A 16,607-nucleotide genomic window follows, 5' to 3' on the forward strand; every position below is an offset into this window, starting at 1 on the left:
GGAATAAATATTAGGGTGAAAAAATCACTTACATTTGTTTGACCCCCCTGGGAATCGAATCCGGGCCTCCAGAACGGTAGCCGAGCGTGCTGACCATTACATTACGGAGGCGGACAATATTTTAACTTCTGTCAATAGCTCCGAAATGGCCGAACGCACTCGTAAACAAACTAGTCGCGCTTGTAATATTTCATCAAATGGATGAGATAATAGAAATAAATTCCACCGAATCTAGTCAAACAAAACCCATCGAGATTATGGAAAACGTGTTCCTTGAAGGAAAAGAAGAGCTTATCTGGATGGGAATGTGAGAAATATTTGGTGGCTCTCCACATGCCAGAATACTTTAAAGCAAGGGTGGCCAACCTGCGGCCCGCGGAGCAAATCACACATTTTTTCCTTTAGTGTACACAAAACCACCAAAAGAACATTACATCTACATAATAATAATAATAATAGTAGTGTGTTGTATAAACAAATTATATCGTCCTTATTAGTGATGCAATTCAGTTTAACAATTTATTTTAACAATTTAATTTTAATTTTAATTTAATTTTTTAATTTATTTATACTAATCACATGTAACCGCAAACCCTATTCCCATCTGTATAATGTTTTTTGACATATCTTATGATCTACCAAAAGTAAGCAAATAGAACCTACCTAGTATGTAAAAGATGCTTTCAAGCGTTTCCCGCAAACAATGTGTTAATTTTGTTGTTTTGGCTGTGAATTAACGGCGGCATCATGTTCTATGCTGTATGCAGAAAAATACACAGGGCAATGGCGTTGCATCTATAGCCCCAAACTCAAACGTTGGAAGTTTGTTACGTAGTAATGAAAGATCATTATTTGTATGGATTTGTCATCTACCTGCTTACTACTATATATATATATATATATATATATATATATATATATATATATATATATATATATATATATATATATATATATATATATATATATATATATATATATATATATATATATATATATATATATATATATATATATATATATATATATATATATATATATATATATATATATATATATATATATATATATATATATATATATATATATATATATATATATATATATATATATATATATATATATATATATATATATATATATATATATATATATATATATATATATATATATATATATATATATATATATATATATATATATATATATATATATATATATATATATATATATATATATATATATATATATATATATATATATATATATATATATATATATATATATATATATATATATATATATATATATATATATATATATATATATATATATATATATATATATATATATATATATATATATATATATATATATATATATATATATATATATATATATATATATATATATATATATATATATATATATATATATATATATATATATATATATATATATATATATATATATATATATATATATATATATATATATATATATATATATATATATATATATATATATATATATATATATATATATATATATATATATATATATATATATATATATATATATATATATATATATATATATATATATATATATATATATATATATATATATATATATATATATATATATATATATATATATATATATATATATATATATATATATATATATATATATATATATATATATATATATATATATATATATATATATATATATATATATATATATATATATATATATATATATATATATATATATATATATATATATATATATATATATATATATATATATATATATATATATATATATATATATATATATATATATATATATATATATATATATATATATATATATATATATATATATATATATATATATATATATATATATATATATATATATAATAGATTTTATAAATAATGTTCAGTGATTATAAAAAAAAACAATAAATTTCTATTTGGATTCGTACAATTTAATATCTGTTTCCAATAAATCAGTACAAATATCTTTACAAAAAGACAATTCATCTCGCATTTTGAAATTTAGCCAAAGCATCGGCGAAAGTTTTCTTGGAGTTGACAATCATTTCATCGATGGACTCAAAATCGGCGGCTCTCTCATCTTCCAACATGGTCAGTTGGGTCTCCAAGAACTTCACCTGCTCCTGAGATATCTCCAGCTTGTTTTTCAGCATTTCGATTTCGTATCGTCTACAGTTATCGGGGCAAACGTTTCCCTGATTTTTGCCAGTTTTAACGGTATATTGAACTGATGTTTTGACAGAGGAACCGATTGATGAAACCGAACGAGTTTTTTGACCGGTTACTTTCAATTCTTTTATTTCTAATTCATTGTAAATTTTACTATTCATTTTGTTACCTTTTATCTTTAAATACCTCTTTTCTAAATCCATATATTTTCTCCTCTCCTCATCTAATCTTTTATTAGTTTTATCCAAAACATTCGCCAAGACTTTTATTTCATTATCAGCCGCTATTTGTAGTGGTGTAAAATAAACTTTTTGTAAAGAACTCTCGATAACTTTTGTCAGCTGATTATTTAAATACTCAATTTTTTTGTTTCGTTCTTCAAGTTTTTCGTTCAAAGCATTCACCCTGTATTTTTCATTCTTGAGATCTTCAACAATTAAGTCATGGGATGATTGAATATTTTCGTTGGCGGTTTTTATGTCTTTCAAAAGGTCTTGGTATTGTCTTTCAACAGTTTTTTGTTGTAACTGAAATCATTAAAATATAATATACAAAATATTAATTTTTAAATGATCGAGTAACGTTTGTCATTAAAAATGATTATGTACATATTTAGATTACAGTCATCCCTTGTCATCAAGTGTTCTCATACATGTTTAGGGGTTATTATCATTGGGATAAAATGAAGTATCATGGATTGTTTTTATAGCAAATAAATTGATTTATAAAATCACAAATTTTCTTATTTAAATGTGCAGAAAAATAGGATCCTTTAGAATTAAACTTTCTTCATTTAAATGGTGGGAAAACACTGCAGAGGAGTGACATAATTATGCATTGAAGGAGTTTGAAAGAAATCATTTGTCACAATTCCACTGATCCGAAACATCACAATTTTTTGTAACAATATTAAATTTGTGGTTTTTCTAGAGATGGATTTTAAGTATCATAAGTTAGATAGGTAGTCATTTACATTTACAAATTGCCAAGACTTCATTCCATCAAATTATTAATATAACAAAATGACTACATACTAACAAAGTTTATAATAGGTACTCCTGACAAATCACAAGTATTCTGTTGTGAAACTTAGCCTTAAGGCTAAAGGCTCATTTGAATGAGTGATGTAATGATTTTGCCCGGGCAGTGTTCCCACTGCCCTTTTCTTCCGAAAAGGGAACTCAAAATTCCTGCCCTCACGATTATGAAATTTAATGGCAACTTACGGCCAGCAAATTTTTTAATGAATATGATGGAATGAAACTATTAATTTTTCATATTTTTAAAAATTTGTATTGTATTTTAGAAATCGAAAAGTTTCCTAAAGGGAATTTATGTGGAGTATATTTAATCAACCATAAAAATGTCTTTTGGTAGTAAAATGTCTTTTCACTCACAATTAATTCTTCTTTGATTTTATCATCATGTAAACTTTTGTCGGTAAGGTTTTGTATGGTGTGCCTGAGGGCCACACTTTCGCTGGTGAGTGTTTTGACGCGAGCAGTAGTGCCTTCCAACTTTTTCTTAATTTCAGCATATTCGCTTTGTAAGGCTTCAAAATCCTTGGCAGTTTGGTCATTTTGGTTTCTTCTCTTTGCTTCTATATCTCTGATAACCTAAATCAATGCATTTAAAGAAAAAACTTATTATTTTACATCAACTAATTAACTGAAAACAGTCAACAGACTCCTGACTCCTGACTTGTCCGTTTGCAAGAACCTGGTGTACCTTATCATCCCAGACCGTCACTATTCAGGTAACAATAAACTAGTAACCTTTAAGGTAACCTTTTTTTCACCACTAGTACGCACCAAAGCTTTTAATTGTTCTGTTTAATTTATCTCAAATTATAAACCATTTGGTCATTCTACATATGACCAAAATTGCATGTGATAAACATTTTGTGTAATTGTAAGTGTGTGAATAGTGCTTTGGTGGTGACGTGTAGTATTGTTTGCATGCTGTTGTAGTGATTGTCCTGACGAAGAGACCGGTACGTCTCGAAACCGGTAGAAATTCTCTGTGAGTGATTATATACTAATATTACTAACATTTTTATAAAAAGCGCAAATATCTTGGCTAAAGGAATAACTTGCTCGGCCTCTCTATATTGAAATTTTAGCTACGGGTAAGGAATACACCCATACCTCGCTATACGGCCGCTCTTTATACGGCATTTCGCTATAACGGCCCTCTTTAATTAACGCAAATTTTCGATTTACGGCCTAAAATGTTTCGCTATAATGGCAATTTTTTTTTCGATAAATCTACATATTATTAATCTTGCGCAAGCGCAATCTCGATGCACACTATTTTCTTTTAGAATAATGATGACGATAATGATCTGCAGGTTACCATTTCTTCATCGTTTTCAGATTAAAGCCATTTAAAAAAAAATATGTTTGTATACATTCACATATTTTACCATGAAGTTGTTTCATTTCTGTTTATAGATTATTGTTGGTTTTTGGAGTCTGTTATTATTTTATGTACAAATGTATGCACTTGTAATGTATGTATTTTTTATTAAAATGAAATAAAAAGAAAATCTATTTCAATGATAAACCATGTTACATATTTAACAAATTTAGAACAGATCTCATTGAATTGGTATGAATTTGTAATAGAATAATTGATTCCTTATACAGCTTTTCGCTTTGCGGCCAAGTTTTGTGGAACGTATCTAGGCCGTTATGCGAGGTATGAGTGTATATGAAAAATAAAAGCCTAGGATCTCTTAAAAAATCTATTTTTTAATTATTTTATGGAGTTGGTGGGATTGAACGCACATCAGCAATTTTACAGAAAAATAGCTACCTAACTCACCATGTTATACGTTTTATTTTATCATTTTTTGATACGAGCTACAGTCAGCAGAGGATCAGTATTTTTTTTATTGTGAATGATGACTTATAACTGGGCTTTTCCGGTAGAATTTTTTTGTAAATTTTGCCAAGAATCATTTTAAATCTTCAAAACAGTGTAAAATACAAATTTAAGTAATTAATCTCTGGATTACAAAGAAACTTGTAAAGATATACCAAACTTCTCCCTTATATCTGTAATTATGACTTGTATTATGTTTCAAAATTATTGTCTTTTAATTAGCATGTGCAATGTATTGCCGGAAAAGGATTAAATTTATTGAATAAAAGTCTTATTGACAAACCTGGATAGTATTTTCTTTTTTCACTTCAGTTAGAATATTCTTATTTTTACCATACAACTTTTCTTCTAACTCTGAGATCTTATTCTTCAAAATGATAATTTCCTGCGCTCTTCCTTTGAAACCAATGGGCTCTGCGGCCAACTTTTGGACGCTAATAAAACTGGGACCGATCTCATTTTGCAAGCATTTATTAGCCAGCAACATTTCATTCTTCAAATCGATTTTCTTATTCCGAGTTTCGATAAGTTTTTTGGTCGTGTTGGTTAATTTTTCTCTCAAGTCTTTTAACTCATCTTGACTCGGTATGACTTTTTCTTCTTTATTTTCGAGTATTTTAGGTTCTGGTTTATCCAATACCTTATTTTAAAAATAAATAATTTAATAAAATACATTGAAAATTGTGCATATGCCGATCTCCGCAGCATGCTATCTAGCAGCCTCTAAAATTTGTTTTTGAAAACTTGCAGCAAGAAATATTAGTGAAAAAAAAGTTGTATGTGAAATAAGTCATGAAATAGATTTTTCAATTGAAATTGGACACTATACAAATCAAATTGGACATTATATTGTATTTTATTTTGAAAAATATGTATATTCATATTCATTCATTCATTCAAACCCTTATCCGCACCCCGATGGTGCATAGGGCACTGCATCATAAAGATGCAGTGTTATCTTGATCGTTAACACAAAGAAAAGGTGATCAGCCCTCTGCTTCAGGTACCAGTCCAGGGTAATATTAAAATTTATTCAATATTTATATTAGAGTGAAAAAATCACTTATATTTATTTGATTCTGGTAATTGAACCCGGGACCTCTAGTACAGTAGCCGAGCGTGCTGACCATTACACTACAGAGGCGGACACGTAATATATATATACAAAGCAGTAGAACCATAATTATTTCTGCTTAATTTCCTTATTCTTCTTCTTCAAGTGCCCTGTCGGGTCCCCCTAACATTGGCGATCATCTGGGCGAACCTATCCCTGTCCTGCGCCGCTCGGAACAGCTCCTCAACACTTCGGGTGCCGGTTCACTCCCTCACGTTTCGCAGCAAGGACATTTGTCTCCTTCCGGGCCCTCGGAGTCCCTCAATTTTTCCCTCCAATATCAGTTGGAGAAGGTTAAAATGAAGATAAATTTCATTAACAATACCTTATTTTCGGCTTCGACCAACCTTCTTTCAAGTGCCGCATACTTAGTTTTAAATGATTCCAGTTCAGCCACAGAGTGTCGGTTTTGTTTACACAATTCAGTGACTTTAGCGCTGATGACTCCGGCGGACTTAGCAGAAACACAGGGTCCACCAACGCTAATAATGTTTTTAATATTTTCCTGCAGAGAACTGACGGTTTTCGTTAGCTCTTCAATTCGATCATCTCTCTGCTTGATGAAGTTACGGAGATCGTCATTTTCAGACGTAAGGGACTGCCAAATAGAAAAGGTATTTTAATTAAAGGTTAATAATTGTAACCTGATTTCCTGATAATTATGTTCTCAATAGAAGTACAGTTAAAACCACGGGTGGCCCGCGGTCATGTATGCCGAATATATTTTTAAACCAGTGATATATACGATATGTATGTGATACACTGTTTGATATATCAACAAAATTTATGTGCTCAAGTATTTTCTAAGAGCCAAGTCATGCATGTTGTTCTAAAAACTATATCCGTTCGCGCGCTCTTCAGCATCACCAATTTAAGGCAATCTCAAAAATTTTGTAAACCAGTTAAGGTGTGCAACTTTAACTATTGAAATAGATTTAGAAAATTTAAGTAAGCGAAAAGAAAGTCAAATCTAGCATTGAGCGGCCATTGATAAATTGGTTTTATTTAAAATAAAATTGATAATATTTTTTATTTATGTGTCAAAATTGATCATTTTGATCATTAAAATTTTTCAAAATGTTTACTTCTAAACAAATACATTTTTCGTTAGTTTGATGTGTGTTTTTTTCTCACATCTGGTCGTAGTAATGTTTTATTTTCTCAATTACCCTGATTAAACTTGCTAATTATCTCTGCATTTAAATTATTTATAATACTTACAAAAAAATCTATAAGTTTGAAATTCGTTGTTATAAAAAAAATTAATGGTTTTGTTTATAAAGTCTGTATGCGGACCTTGGGAAAATTTTAGTTCGTTGATGCGGTCCGGGGTACAATTTGGGTTGGCCAGGCCTGGTTTAAACCTTCATTTACTCACACAAGATACATATTACTCTTTTGCAGCCGTTGCTTAAATGCAGTGATAGGGATTTGAGATGTCATGAAAAGGTATGATGATTGTAGATTTTTTATGTAATTTTATCCCTAATGTTAAGATGTAACAATTGTTTTTTTTTTTTATGGATTTTCAATTAATTTAGTGTGTAAACTTCTGTTAGAAATAAACCAATATTGTTAACACATTTTGGACGGGTCTTTTTTTACGCCTGCGGACCGCTGGCGACAGGATTTGATAATTGTGTACATATAGTTTAGACCTTAACAGAGATTGGTACATAATATTCATATAAAAACATTTAATAATTCCTTCTTTTCTGACATTGAAATGAGGCCAGCGCTTCTGCGCTGGCCTCATTTCCTAAGAATTCCTATTTCGAAGGGTAAAAATTCCCTTCACGTCCTTAAGCATCAATGACCGTACGGGTAGAAATACCTTTCCCATCTTAAGTGTTGATTATTTTTAAATGAAACCCTGTAAATGGAATTTCATTTTATTCTTTTTTGGTAATTATTCAGTTGGTTTTCCAATAAATAAGTATTTTTTTTTTAGCTAACAGCAGGTGTGCAAAGTATTGCTAACAAAAACTTCAGGCATACAACCAAATTTGGATTTTTACATGTTACATCCAACACAAAGGTGCCAACACTACAATTGTAGGTAGGCTATTATAGAAAATTTTCGTTCTTTATATTTCTCATTGCCGAGGTTAACATAACCTACCTTTATTTGACCCAACAGATGTTTATTAAGTTCCTCTGGATACATATCCTCGGAGGAGATCTTGATTTTTCCATCTCCCTTGTTGACTTTTGCATTATCAGCTTTACTCCTAGCTGACATCTCCAGGAACTAAGCATTACAAACCGTTGCCATTGTCAGAAAGGTGACAATATTTCTTTGTTGTTTTGAAATCATATTTGGAACACTAAATTATCAAAAAAATAAAAAGTACCTTCTCCAAAAAAAAAAAATGCAGGTACATTTTTTTTTGCATACAAGCATTTAAGTAAAGATTTTTGCAAACTTTTTATCCGATAAAAAAGAAATAAGTCTCCTCAACAACCACAGAAAGATAACATAAACTTGTGTGTATATTATGTAATTATAATTTACAGATGTTCTGCCACATATGACCAATAAATACATTATAATGAAATAGATAGCACATTTTTCGAGGTTAGGAATGGTTAAAAGCTGTTTGTCTCCGTAGTGTAATGATCAGCACGCTCGGCTACCATACTGGAGGTCCCGGGTTCAATCCCCAGTAAGGGAGTCAAATAAACATGTAAGTGATTTTTTCACTCTAATATTTATTCAACAGTCCAGGGGGACTGGTACCTGAAGCGGAGGGCTGATTATCTTTCCTTCATATGCAAACGATCAAGATAACACTGCATTTATATGATACATTTTTAATTTCCAATCTAACAAATTGTTTTGATATAAACAAGGAAAGCATCTGATTCATACAGTAGAATATCGGGTGAGGGGAATTGAATAAAACCATCATATTTGCTTGTAAAATTATACAAGGTTTATTTCATAGAAATAATTTGTACAAAATGCCGTGTTTGCGAATGTCAAGGTGTTGTGATGATGCATGGTGCCAGATAATCCTCTTAATCGAAGAGACCGAAGCCCATATCATCGTCAGACTCAGATTCAGCCTTCTCCTCGGCCTTCTTGTCCTCTGCAAACCAAACAAATCAACATTAGTATCGTGCATATCATGTATCCTAGGTTGTTGGATGATACAAGGAGTTCAGTATAGAATAAACATCAAGATTTCTCAGTCGAAAGATGGTATAAGGTAAATCATCATGGTTATATTTTTGTTCAATCATAATTGTTGGCAATGAGTTCTTGCAGACTAAATTAAACTGTTTATCATTGCAATATTATAAGAATACCCAAATATGGGGTAATATTGACCATCAAGAATGCTGAGAGTCGATAAATCGATTCTGGATACTTTGACAAAAGCTTGGTCATCGATATACTATCGATGACGCCAGTATAAATTAAGTTCCGACTTGTTAAAAACATTTACAAATAAACAAATTTAACTAATTTTTTTAGAGAAAAATGGAAATACATTTTTCGTAACAACCTATTGTTTTCGCCCTTACAATGTTCACATAATTTTAAATGGACAATTTTAGCATTCATTATTTTTATTTTTTATTTAAATTGTTAAAATAAAGGTATCTTATTAAAATATTGTGATGTCAACATTAACACGTTGACTGCCAACTACGAGATAACTCGTGATTCATTGCAAGAACACAGACTAGGAGTTATCTCGTACTGTGCATTTACTTGCCATATTCATGCAGCTATGATGAAATTCCTATCCATTTTTAATTCATGTTTTACTTAGTAAATACCACTATTTCTTAAAATTTACTGTGACATGTGTTTCGATGCATTCCGCATCATTTTCAAACGCCGTAAGTGAAGCCAATTCTAAATTAGCTTCACATAAACACGTGTCACAGTAGATTTTAAGAAAAAGTTGTATTTACTGAGTAAAACATTAATTAAAAATGGATAGATTTTACCACAAAGTGACTGCCAAATCAATTATTGAAAATAAAATTCCTAATTATCAGTGCTAATATGGATAGATGACGCATGGGAAGAGAGCAAAAAAATCAATGCTGGCATATATGAACAGAAAATATAGTTTATTATTATAGAACAAAAAAAAAGATTAAAAATCAAAAAGTAAAAGCATATTTTTATTGAATAAGATTAAATGAAATTGGCTTCTTAGGACCAGAATTCTGAAAATTGCCTCGGCAGTCAACATGTTATAGAAAATCATAAAAAAAAAATTATACGAATGAATCCATGAATGTAAATATAATCTTTTTTTAAAATTACATATAAACTTGCCCCCTTATCGCACCGAATGGGGCATATGATATTGCATTGTATCGAAGTAGCATTACACAACGGCTACATGGAATTTTTTAATCTTACGTAGCAAGAGTGATCTTTGACCTTGCACGTTGCTTATCTCGATAAGAGTGCACGGATGATATTTACCTTTCTTCTCTGCCGCAGCAGCAGCCACCGGAGCGGCCGCGCTGACAGCCACCGCTCCTCCACCGGATGGCATGGAGGACAACTTCTCGCGTCCTGGAAGAGACAACAAAGTCAGTATCGGCGTCAGGCTGACAACAGTATACACGGTGACCAATTCGCTTCAGATGGGTAACTCTCAGCACTGCCAGTCAGCCGAAAGATGGTATGATAAATGAATCATCATAAAATAGTTTGAAAATTTAATTCCAACATTTGGTGTTGTTAACACATTGATGGGTATCTTTTACGCCTGCGAACCACTGGCGACAAGATTTGATAATTATATACATATAGTTAAGACCAACAAAGAGATCAGTATATTATATATTGGTATATTGATATATATATTATTGCAAATATTAATTAATAATCCCTTACCGCACCCCAATGGTGCATAGGGCACTGCTTCATATAAACGCAGTGTTATCTCGATCGATTACACATGAAGGAAAGGTGATCAGCCCTCCACTTCAGGTACCAGTCCAGTGTAATATTGAATAAATATTAGAGTCCGCCTCCGTAGTGTAATGGTCAGCATGCTCGCCTACCGTTCTGGAGGTCCCGGGTTCGATTCCCAGGGGGGTTTAATAAATATAAGTGATTTTTTTCACTCTAATATTTATTCAATATTACAATGGACTGGTGTATTGCAAATATAGTAAATATATATTAGAAGATATAGATATATCAAGAGAAGCTTTTTTGTGACGGGAGAATATTTCAATGAATAAATGACTGGATAACTACATTATTATTATTATCTTGCCTATATAACTTTCTAAATGACTGGGTGACTACATACTCTATATAACTTTAAAAATGTCACAGATAACACATTTTAGACGGGTATTTTTTTATGATTGCGGACCACTGGTGACGGGATTTGATGATAATGTACATATAGTTAATATCCTAACAAAGAGATTGGTATATAATGTTCATATAAAAACATTAGATAATTCCTTCTTTTCTGCTTTCGAAATGAGGCCATCGCAGAAGGTAAAAATACCCTTCCCGTCCTTAAGCATCTCAATCGACCCAACGGGTAGAAATATATTTCCCGTAAGTGTGTTACCCTAGTAAGCTTGTCAAATTGGCGATAAACACTGAAAAGCTATATTTTTTTCTTGGTGAATTACCATGTTTAATAATCAAACATTCAAAATAAAAATCTTGAAAAATCCTTTATAAAAAAGGGTAAAATCAGTTATTATTCATGTTCTTAGAATCTACTTCTATCTCTAGCTATTTAATTATAAGGGGCCAATACTACATTCTACTAAGTCAAAATTGGCCTAGTGTTAAAACAGACATTGAGATAATGAAACATCGTCAATATAATCCATCGAACCAGAATACTTTCTAAGTTTAAAGCTCAGTAGCCCGGGATCCTCACAAATTCGCAAAAGTTTTCCCTATTCAAAAACGGATCAACCAAACTTTTAGGTTATGTACGTGATACGTATGTAGAGATTAATGTTTTGAGGGTATAAATATTAATGTTTATAAGAGAGGGACAATTTGAATACACACCCTTGACAATGAGTTCTTCTACATCCTTGCCAGCAAGCTCGGCAATGACTTTCTTCAGCTTCTCGGCATCAGCCTCGATACCGACGGAGCTGAGGATCTTCTCAATGTCTCCAGACGCGGGAGCCGCCTTCCCTCCCAACACGGCGAGTAAATAAGCGGCCACGTAACGCATTCTGTAAAAAGTAACAACTCGTCATGACAAACTTCTGCAACCCGCGCCATTTGTGTTTCACAACAAATACCGCGACAGTCGCATATTTTAACTTTTCCACTGCGGAAAATGACTAATACTCCCAATTCTTCACAACACCAAACGAAAAATAAACACTGCATTTAACGAATATTCGCGCATCAAATTACCACATTGCTAGGAGAATCCGACAACATCTAGACAAGATAATGTTGTATCGAGGTAACTAGACAACATAACTTCACATCAACCATATTTTACTTTAATTTAACAACTATTTTTGTTTTATACAACGCTTTTCTATTAAAATACTTACTTTTAAGTCGTAGATGACACGAAACGTGTGAGATGCCGGTGCAAAAATGTTCACGTCTCCGACAACTGACGGAAAAGAAATTGCTTAGATTTTTTGACAAAGAAGCGGACTTATTTCCTGTTTGTATTGCCATATAAAAAAATGTTTTTTAAGTTTCTACTCAAAGTAGTTCGAGGTAGGATAGTTTTAGCATTTGGCATAATAAAAAATAAAAAATAATACTTGTCTCGGTTTGATAAATAAATCATGGTGACAACACTTCATCGATATTTATTTACAGATTACGAAGATTTTTGTGTTTTTTTTTCTATTCCATAAAATTTAAAAAAATTACAACATTCGAAATGACATTGCCTGTGTGCTGCAGAAAAATAATCAGCATCCAATTACTGAAGGTTGACCACCACATTGGGAAAACTTAAATGGTTCGGCAAAGAGGACTGCAGCATTTTGAATCCCAGTCCACTCTTTTATGTTAGAGCCAGGACTTCCTCTTTCAGTCATCATTATTTCCAGGAGTTAATGCAGGTCTCATGATGTGTCCTAGGACAGTGTTCCGCGGCACACTAGTGTACCGTGGTGATTAGTTGGTGTACCGCGGAAAAAGTCTAATTTTGTGAAGATAACACACTTAGAAATATGTAGCTGAAAGCTATACGATCAATGCACTTTGTTGTTTGTGCGCATAGCGTGCGAATTAGGAATTTTAACTACAATATTAGTCTAGTATTCAATAAATAAAAAAAAAGAGAACGCCTCAGGGCCATCATCGAAGAGGTGAGAGTAGCCATATCAACAATTGCTCCAAATTTTTATCACCTGTGCTCAGTTAAGTAGGCTCACAATTCACATTAAACATCATATGTTATATCGCTCACTCCTTTCAAGAACGTCATAAGAACGTCATAGTCAATTTTTAGTTTTGCGTGTTTTCGGAACGCCCAGAAAATGTACTATATCCCAGCAAAAACGGCATATTTTTAACTTAATATTTACCCGCTATAGGATAGAGTGTTGTTTTTGCATTTTGAAGAAAAGGTATTGTTTACTTATTTTTTTTAAATATACTAAATATTTTTCAAATGGAGAAAAAACTTTCAGGTTTACCTAAAAAGATCTGTTGCACAGTAAAAAGTTCAATAAATGGCTTGATATTTATTTTTAATACATTGTATTATATTTTAAAACTTTAAAAACGTTCTCCTGAAAAATCAAGTTTTTTGATTTATGACGTTCTTGAAAGGAGTGAGCGATATATGTTTTCAGATTCTATGAATTTTAATAACAAAGCAATTTTAAATAGACTTTGTTTTTTTCTCTGGTGTACCTCCAAAAATTCTTGATTCGGCAGGAGTACTTTGAACAGAAAAAGTTTGCGGAACACTGTCCTAGCTGCGGAACTTAAATTTCCTGGCCTTAAGGCTATACTCGCAATAATAAAATTCAGAGACGGATACGTCTCGAAACCGGTAGACATAAAAATCTCGGTGAGCGGTTATATACTAATATTACTAGCATTTTTGTAAAAAAAATAAGTAAAGATGACTAACCACAAAGTAAATGCTTTAAATATTAATAATATTGAGAATATAATAAAATTCCGTTAGCTACCAGCAATGCATAGAGTGGGATGTCAGGTCACGCCCAATTTTATTTTAGAATACATATTTTTTTGTTTTTGTTTTTTAGAATATATATTTTATTTTATTTTTTAATTCCTTACCTTTCAATAACTCTATTCTTTTCAAAACCACATATCTATTTAGAAGAAAAACTCTGTCCAAGATATGTGCTACATGTTGCGACAGTCATATTTCCATGGCATCTATTCTCGTTTGTCATCTCCCTCGAGGATCTAGGCTTTTCATATATAGGCAATTATTGGCCGAATATATCGTAGTCATACAGGAGAAAGTGACAAAGTGCATTTTCTACAAAAACGTTATTGACTATTTTGATATCTTACTAGCTTAATATTGCCCTGAAAAAATTCCAATGAATTTTAAACTTGGAAGTATAATATATTGACTTGTTAAAAATAATTAACTTCATTGATGTTTATTTTCTTGCCAAGCAAAAGTGACTTAAACGGCCCTCCTGAAAATTTTACGTTTTGTTGGTTATGTAGTCACTTTCTCCTGTACGACTACGATATGCTTTTAGGATTTGTACATATTGACATCATTTTGTTAAATTAGGGATGTTTATAGGGAAAAATGAATTAAACATTTAGTATTGTTGAATATTCCTTTTTAATACAAAAAGAACATACAACATATAAGTCTTTACTGAATAGTAAATATAGATTATATTCTTACCAAACAATAACTCGATAATAAATACAAATTGTTTTGTTTTGATGAATCAATTGCGACTTTCCCTATTTATTGGCAACACAGAACACAAACGCTCCATCAAGCCAAAACCTCATTTTCACTCAACTTTTATACTTATTACACTTCAATCATTCAGATTCAAAATGCCGCTTTATATGCACAGTTACTATTATAAATAAATGTCACCACTTGACACCATCCTAATTACTTTGCGGGTTTTACATGATTGGCAGATATATGTATTTAAACGCCGAGCATCAATCATTTCTTATTTTGTTTGACTCGCACTGCGTTTTTATTTTATAATTATTAAAAAAAAATCAAAGCAATGCGTTACTTTGCTTGTAATTAAATAGAAAAGTAAGAATTGTATAATGGTAAAAGTGTTTTCTTTTAGTGAATATTAATTGTAGGGTTGCCGTAACAAAAAAATCAATCATTTAAGTTCAATTTATGAAACATTTTATAACATAGGCATCATTATTATTAGTCATTAAAATTACGATAAAAAATTCAGTAAGACTTATTCCGTTGAAATAACGAAGTCGATTGATAAAAATTGATATTTTCAATTGTTACAAAACAATTTTTGTTAAATTAATATTGGCAACCTCAAAAAAGCGGATATTTAAAATAATTGTATGCAATTTTATATTTAGATTTCTCTGAGAAAAGGCATTATCAAAAAATGCATATTTTGATTATTCCATTATCTTCTTTGTTTCTTCTGCCCCTGAACGGCGCATAGAGCACTGTATATAATAAAAGTGTTATCTAGATCTTAAATAACAAGATGGAAAGCTGATAATTTTTAGGGTGGTGACTGACCGGAGCCACTTCGTCGTACCGTAACACGTTGCGATGCGGGCATTCGTATAGTCAGTACAGCGAGCCGAGTGCTCCATGCATAGTTTGGGATGCTCGCTGATGCCTGCCGCGAGCGATGTTACGACGAAATTCTCTGGTCAGTCACCCTTAGGCTTCACACAAACACGATCAATTAGAATATTTGATAATCCCACTATTCAGAGAAATGGAGCGTTGATGAAACGCGCAGTATGCATTTTGTTCCAAGCTAGTTATTAGGCCCGATTCTAAGCAAGAAAAATCATTATATTAGTTTATTAAATGATTTCGCATCCTTCGAGATATCAATCTGAAAGAAAATTTAATCTGAAGGGAAATGGTGACTTATTTGACAATATGTGATTTTGTACAATGACATATGTATATTATAATGATACCGGATGAATTGAAATCCCAAATATAGGTCTTAATCTAAGGCGATATAAATTACACCATTTTCCACATTTTATCTTCGAGTGAATATGAAATTAAACAAAAAAATTGCGAGTGACTGGCTACGAATATCGTTCTAAGGCTCGAATAAAACACTACTTTATTATAAGATTACACTTCCGAAACAAAAGTACCATTTTATTTTACCGTTTGAACGAAATTAGTACGTAGCAGGAATTGCAGTTTTATTTACTTCATGGAAGA

General features: G+C 31.2%; 2 protein-coding genes and 1 non-coding gene across 3 annotated transcripts; all 3 read right to left on the reverse strand.

Moving 5' to 3' along the window:
• Positions 1–1,983: 1,983 nt before the first annotated feature.
• Positions 1,984–8,514, reverse strand: LOC148299670 (uncharacterized). Its single transcript, XM_088275826.1, has 5 exons — positions 8,360–8,514; positions 6,563–6,835; positions 5,407–5,763; positions 3,635–3,853; positions 1,984–2,764 (listed from the first exon to the last, which is right to left on the reverse strand). The coding sequence occupies exons 1-5, from the start codon at positions 8,477–8,479 to the stop codon at positions 2,051–2,053; spliced, it is 1,683 nt and encodes a 560-aa protein (XP_088131952.1). The 5' UTR covers positions 8,480–8,514; the 3' UTR covers positions 1,984–2,050.
• A 636-nt stretch (positions 8,515–9,150) lies between these two features.
• LOC148299671 (uncharacterized) lies at positions 9,151–12,884 on the reverse strand. Its single transcript, XM_088275827.1, has 4 exons — positions 12,769–12,884; positions 12,263–12,435; positions 10,691–10,783; positions 9,151–9,329 (listed from the first exon to the last, which is right to left on the reverse strand). Exons 2-4 carry the CDS (start codon positions 12,432–12,434, stop codon positions 9,259–9,261), a joined length of 336 nt encoding a protein of 111 aa, XP_088131953.1. The 5' UTR covers position 12,435; positions 12,769–12,884; the 3' UTR covers positions 9,151–9,258.
• On the reverse strand, positions 9,394–9,466 carry LOC148299672 (small nucleolar RNA Me28S-Am982). Its single transcript, XR_015839049.1, has one exon. It is a non-coding gene; the product is annotated as a small nucleolar RNA Me28S-Am982 (small nucleolar RNA).
• Positions 12,885–16,607: the final 3,723 nt, after the last annotated feature.

Source organism: Brachycentrus maculatus, unplaced genomic scaffold (assembly GCF_059751285.1).
Source record: "Brachycentrus maculatus isolate JH-2025_06_01 unplaced genomic scaffold, ASM5975128v1 h1tg001001l, whole genome shotgun sequence".
In the NCBI taxonomy this organism is placed as follows: Eukaryota; Metazoa; Arthropoda; class Insecta; order Trichoptera; family Brachycentridae; genus Brachycentrus; species Brachycentrus maculatus.

Bases quoted from the DNA above. Each gene is read 5' to 3' on its own strand.
- LOC148299670 (XM_088275826.1), bottom strand. From the start codon at position 8,479: ATGTCAGCTAGGAGTAAAGCTGATAATGCAAAAGTCAACAAGGGAGAT. The intron at 6,836-8,359 runs GTAGGTTATGTT...TCTATTTGGCAG, and splicing joins ATCTGTTGGGTCAAATAAAG to TCCCTTACGTCTGAAAATGA. The intron at 5,764-6,562 runs GTATTGTTAATG...TTTTAAAATAAG, and splicing joins TGGTCGAAGCCGAAAATAAG to GTATTGGATAAACCAGAACC.
- LOC148299671 (XM_088275827.1), bottom strand. From the start codon at position 12,434: ATGCGTTACGTGGCCGCTTATTTACTCGCCGTGTTGGGAGGGAAGGCG. The intron at 10,784-12,262 runs GTGTGTATTCAA...TGTCTCTTCCAG, and splicing joins AGAAGAACTCATTGTCAAGG to GACGCGAGAAGTTGTCCTCC. The intron at 9,330-10,690 runs GTAAATATCATC...TTTGGTTTGCAG, and splicing joins TGCTGCGGCAGAGAAGAAAG to AGGACAAGAAGGCCGAGGAG.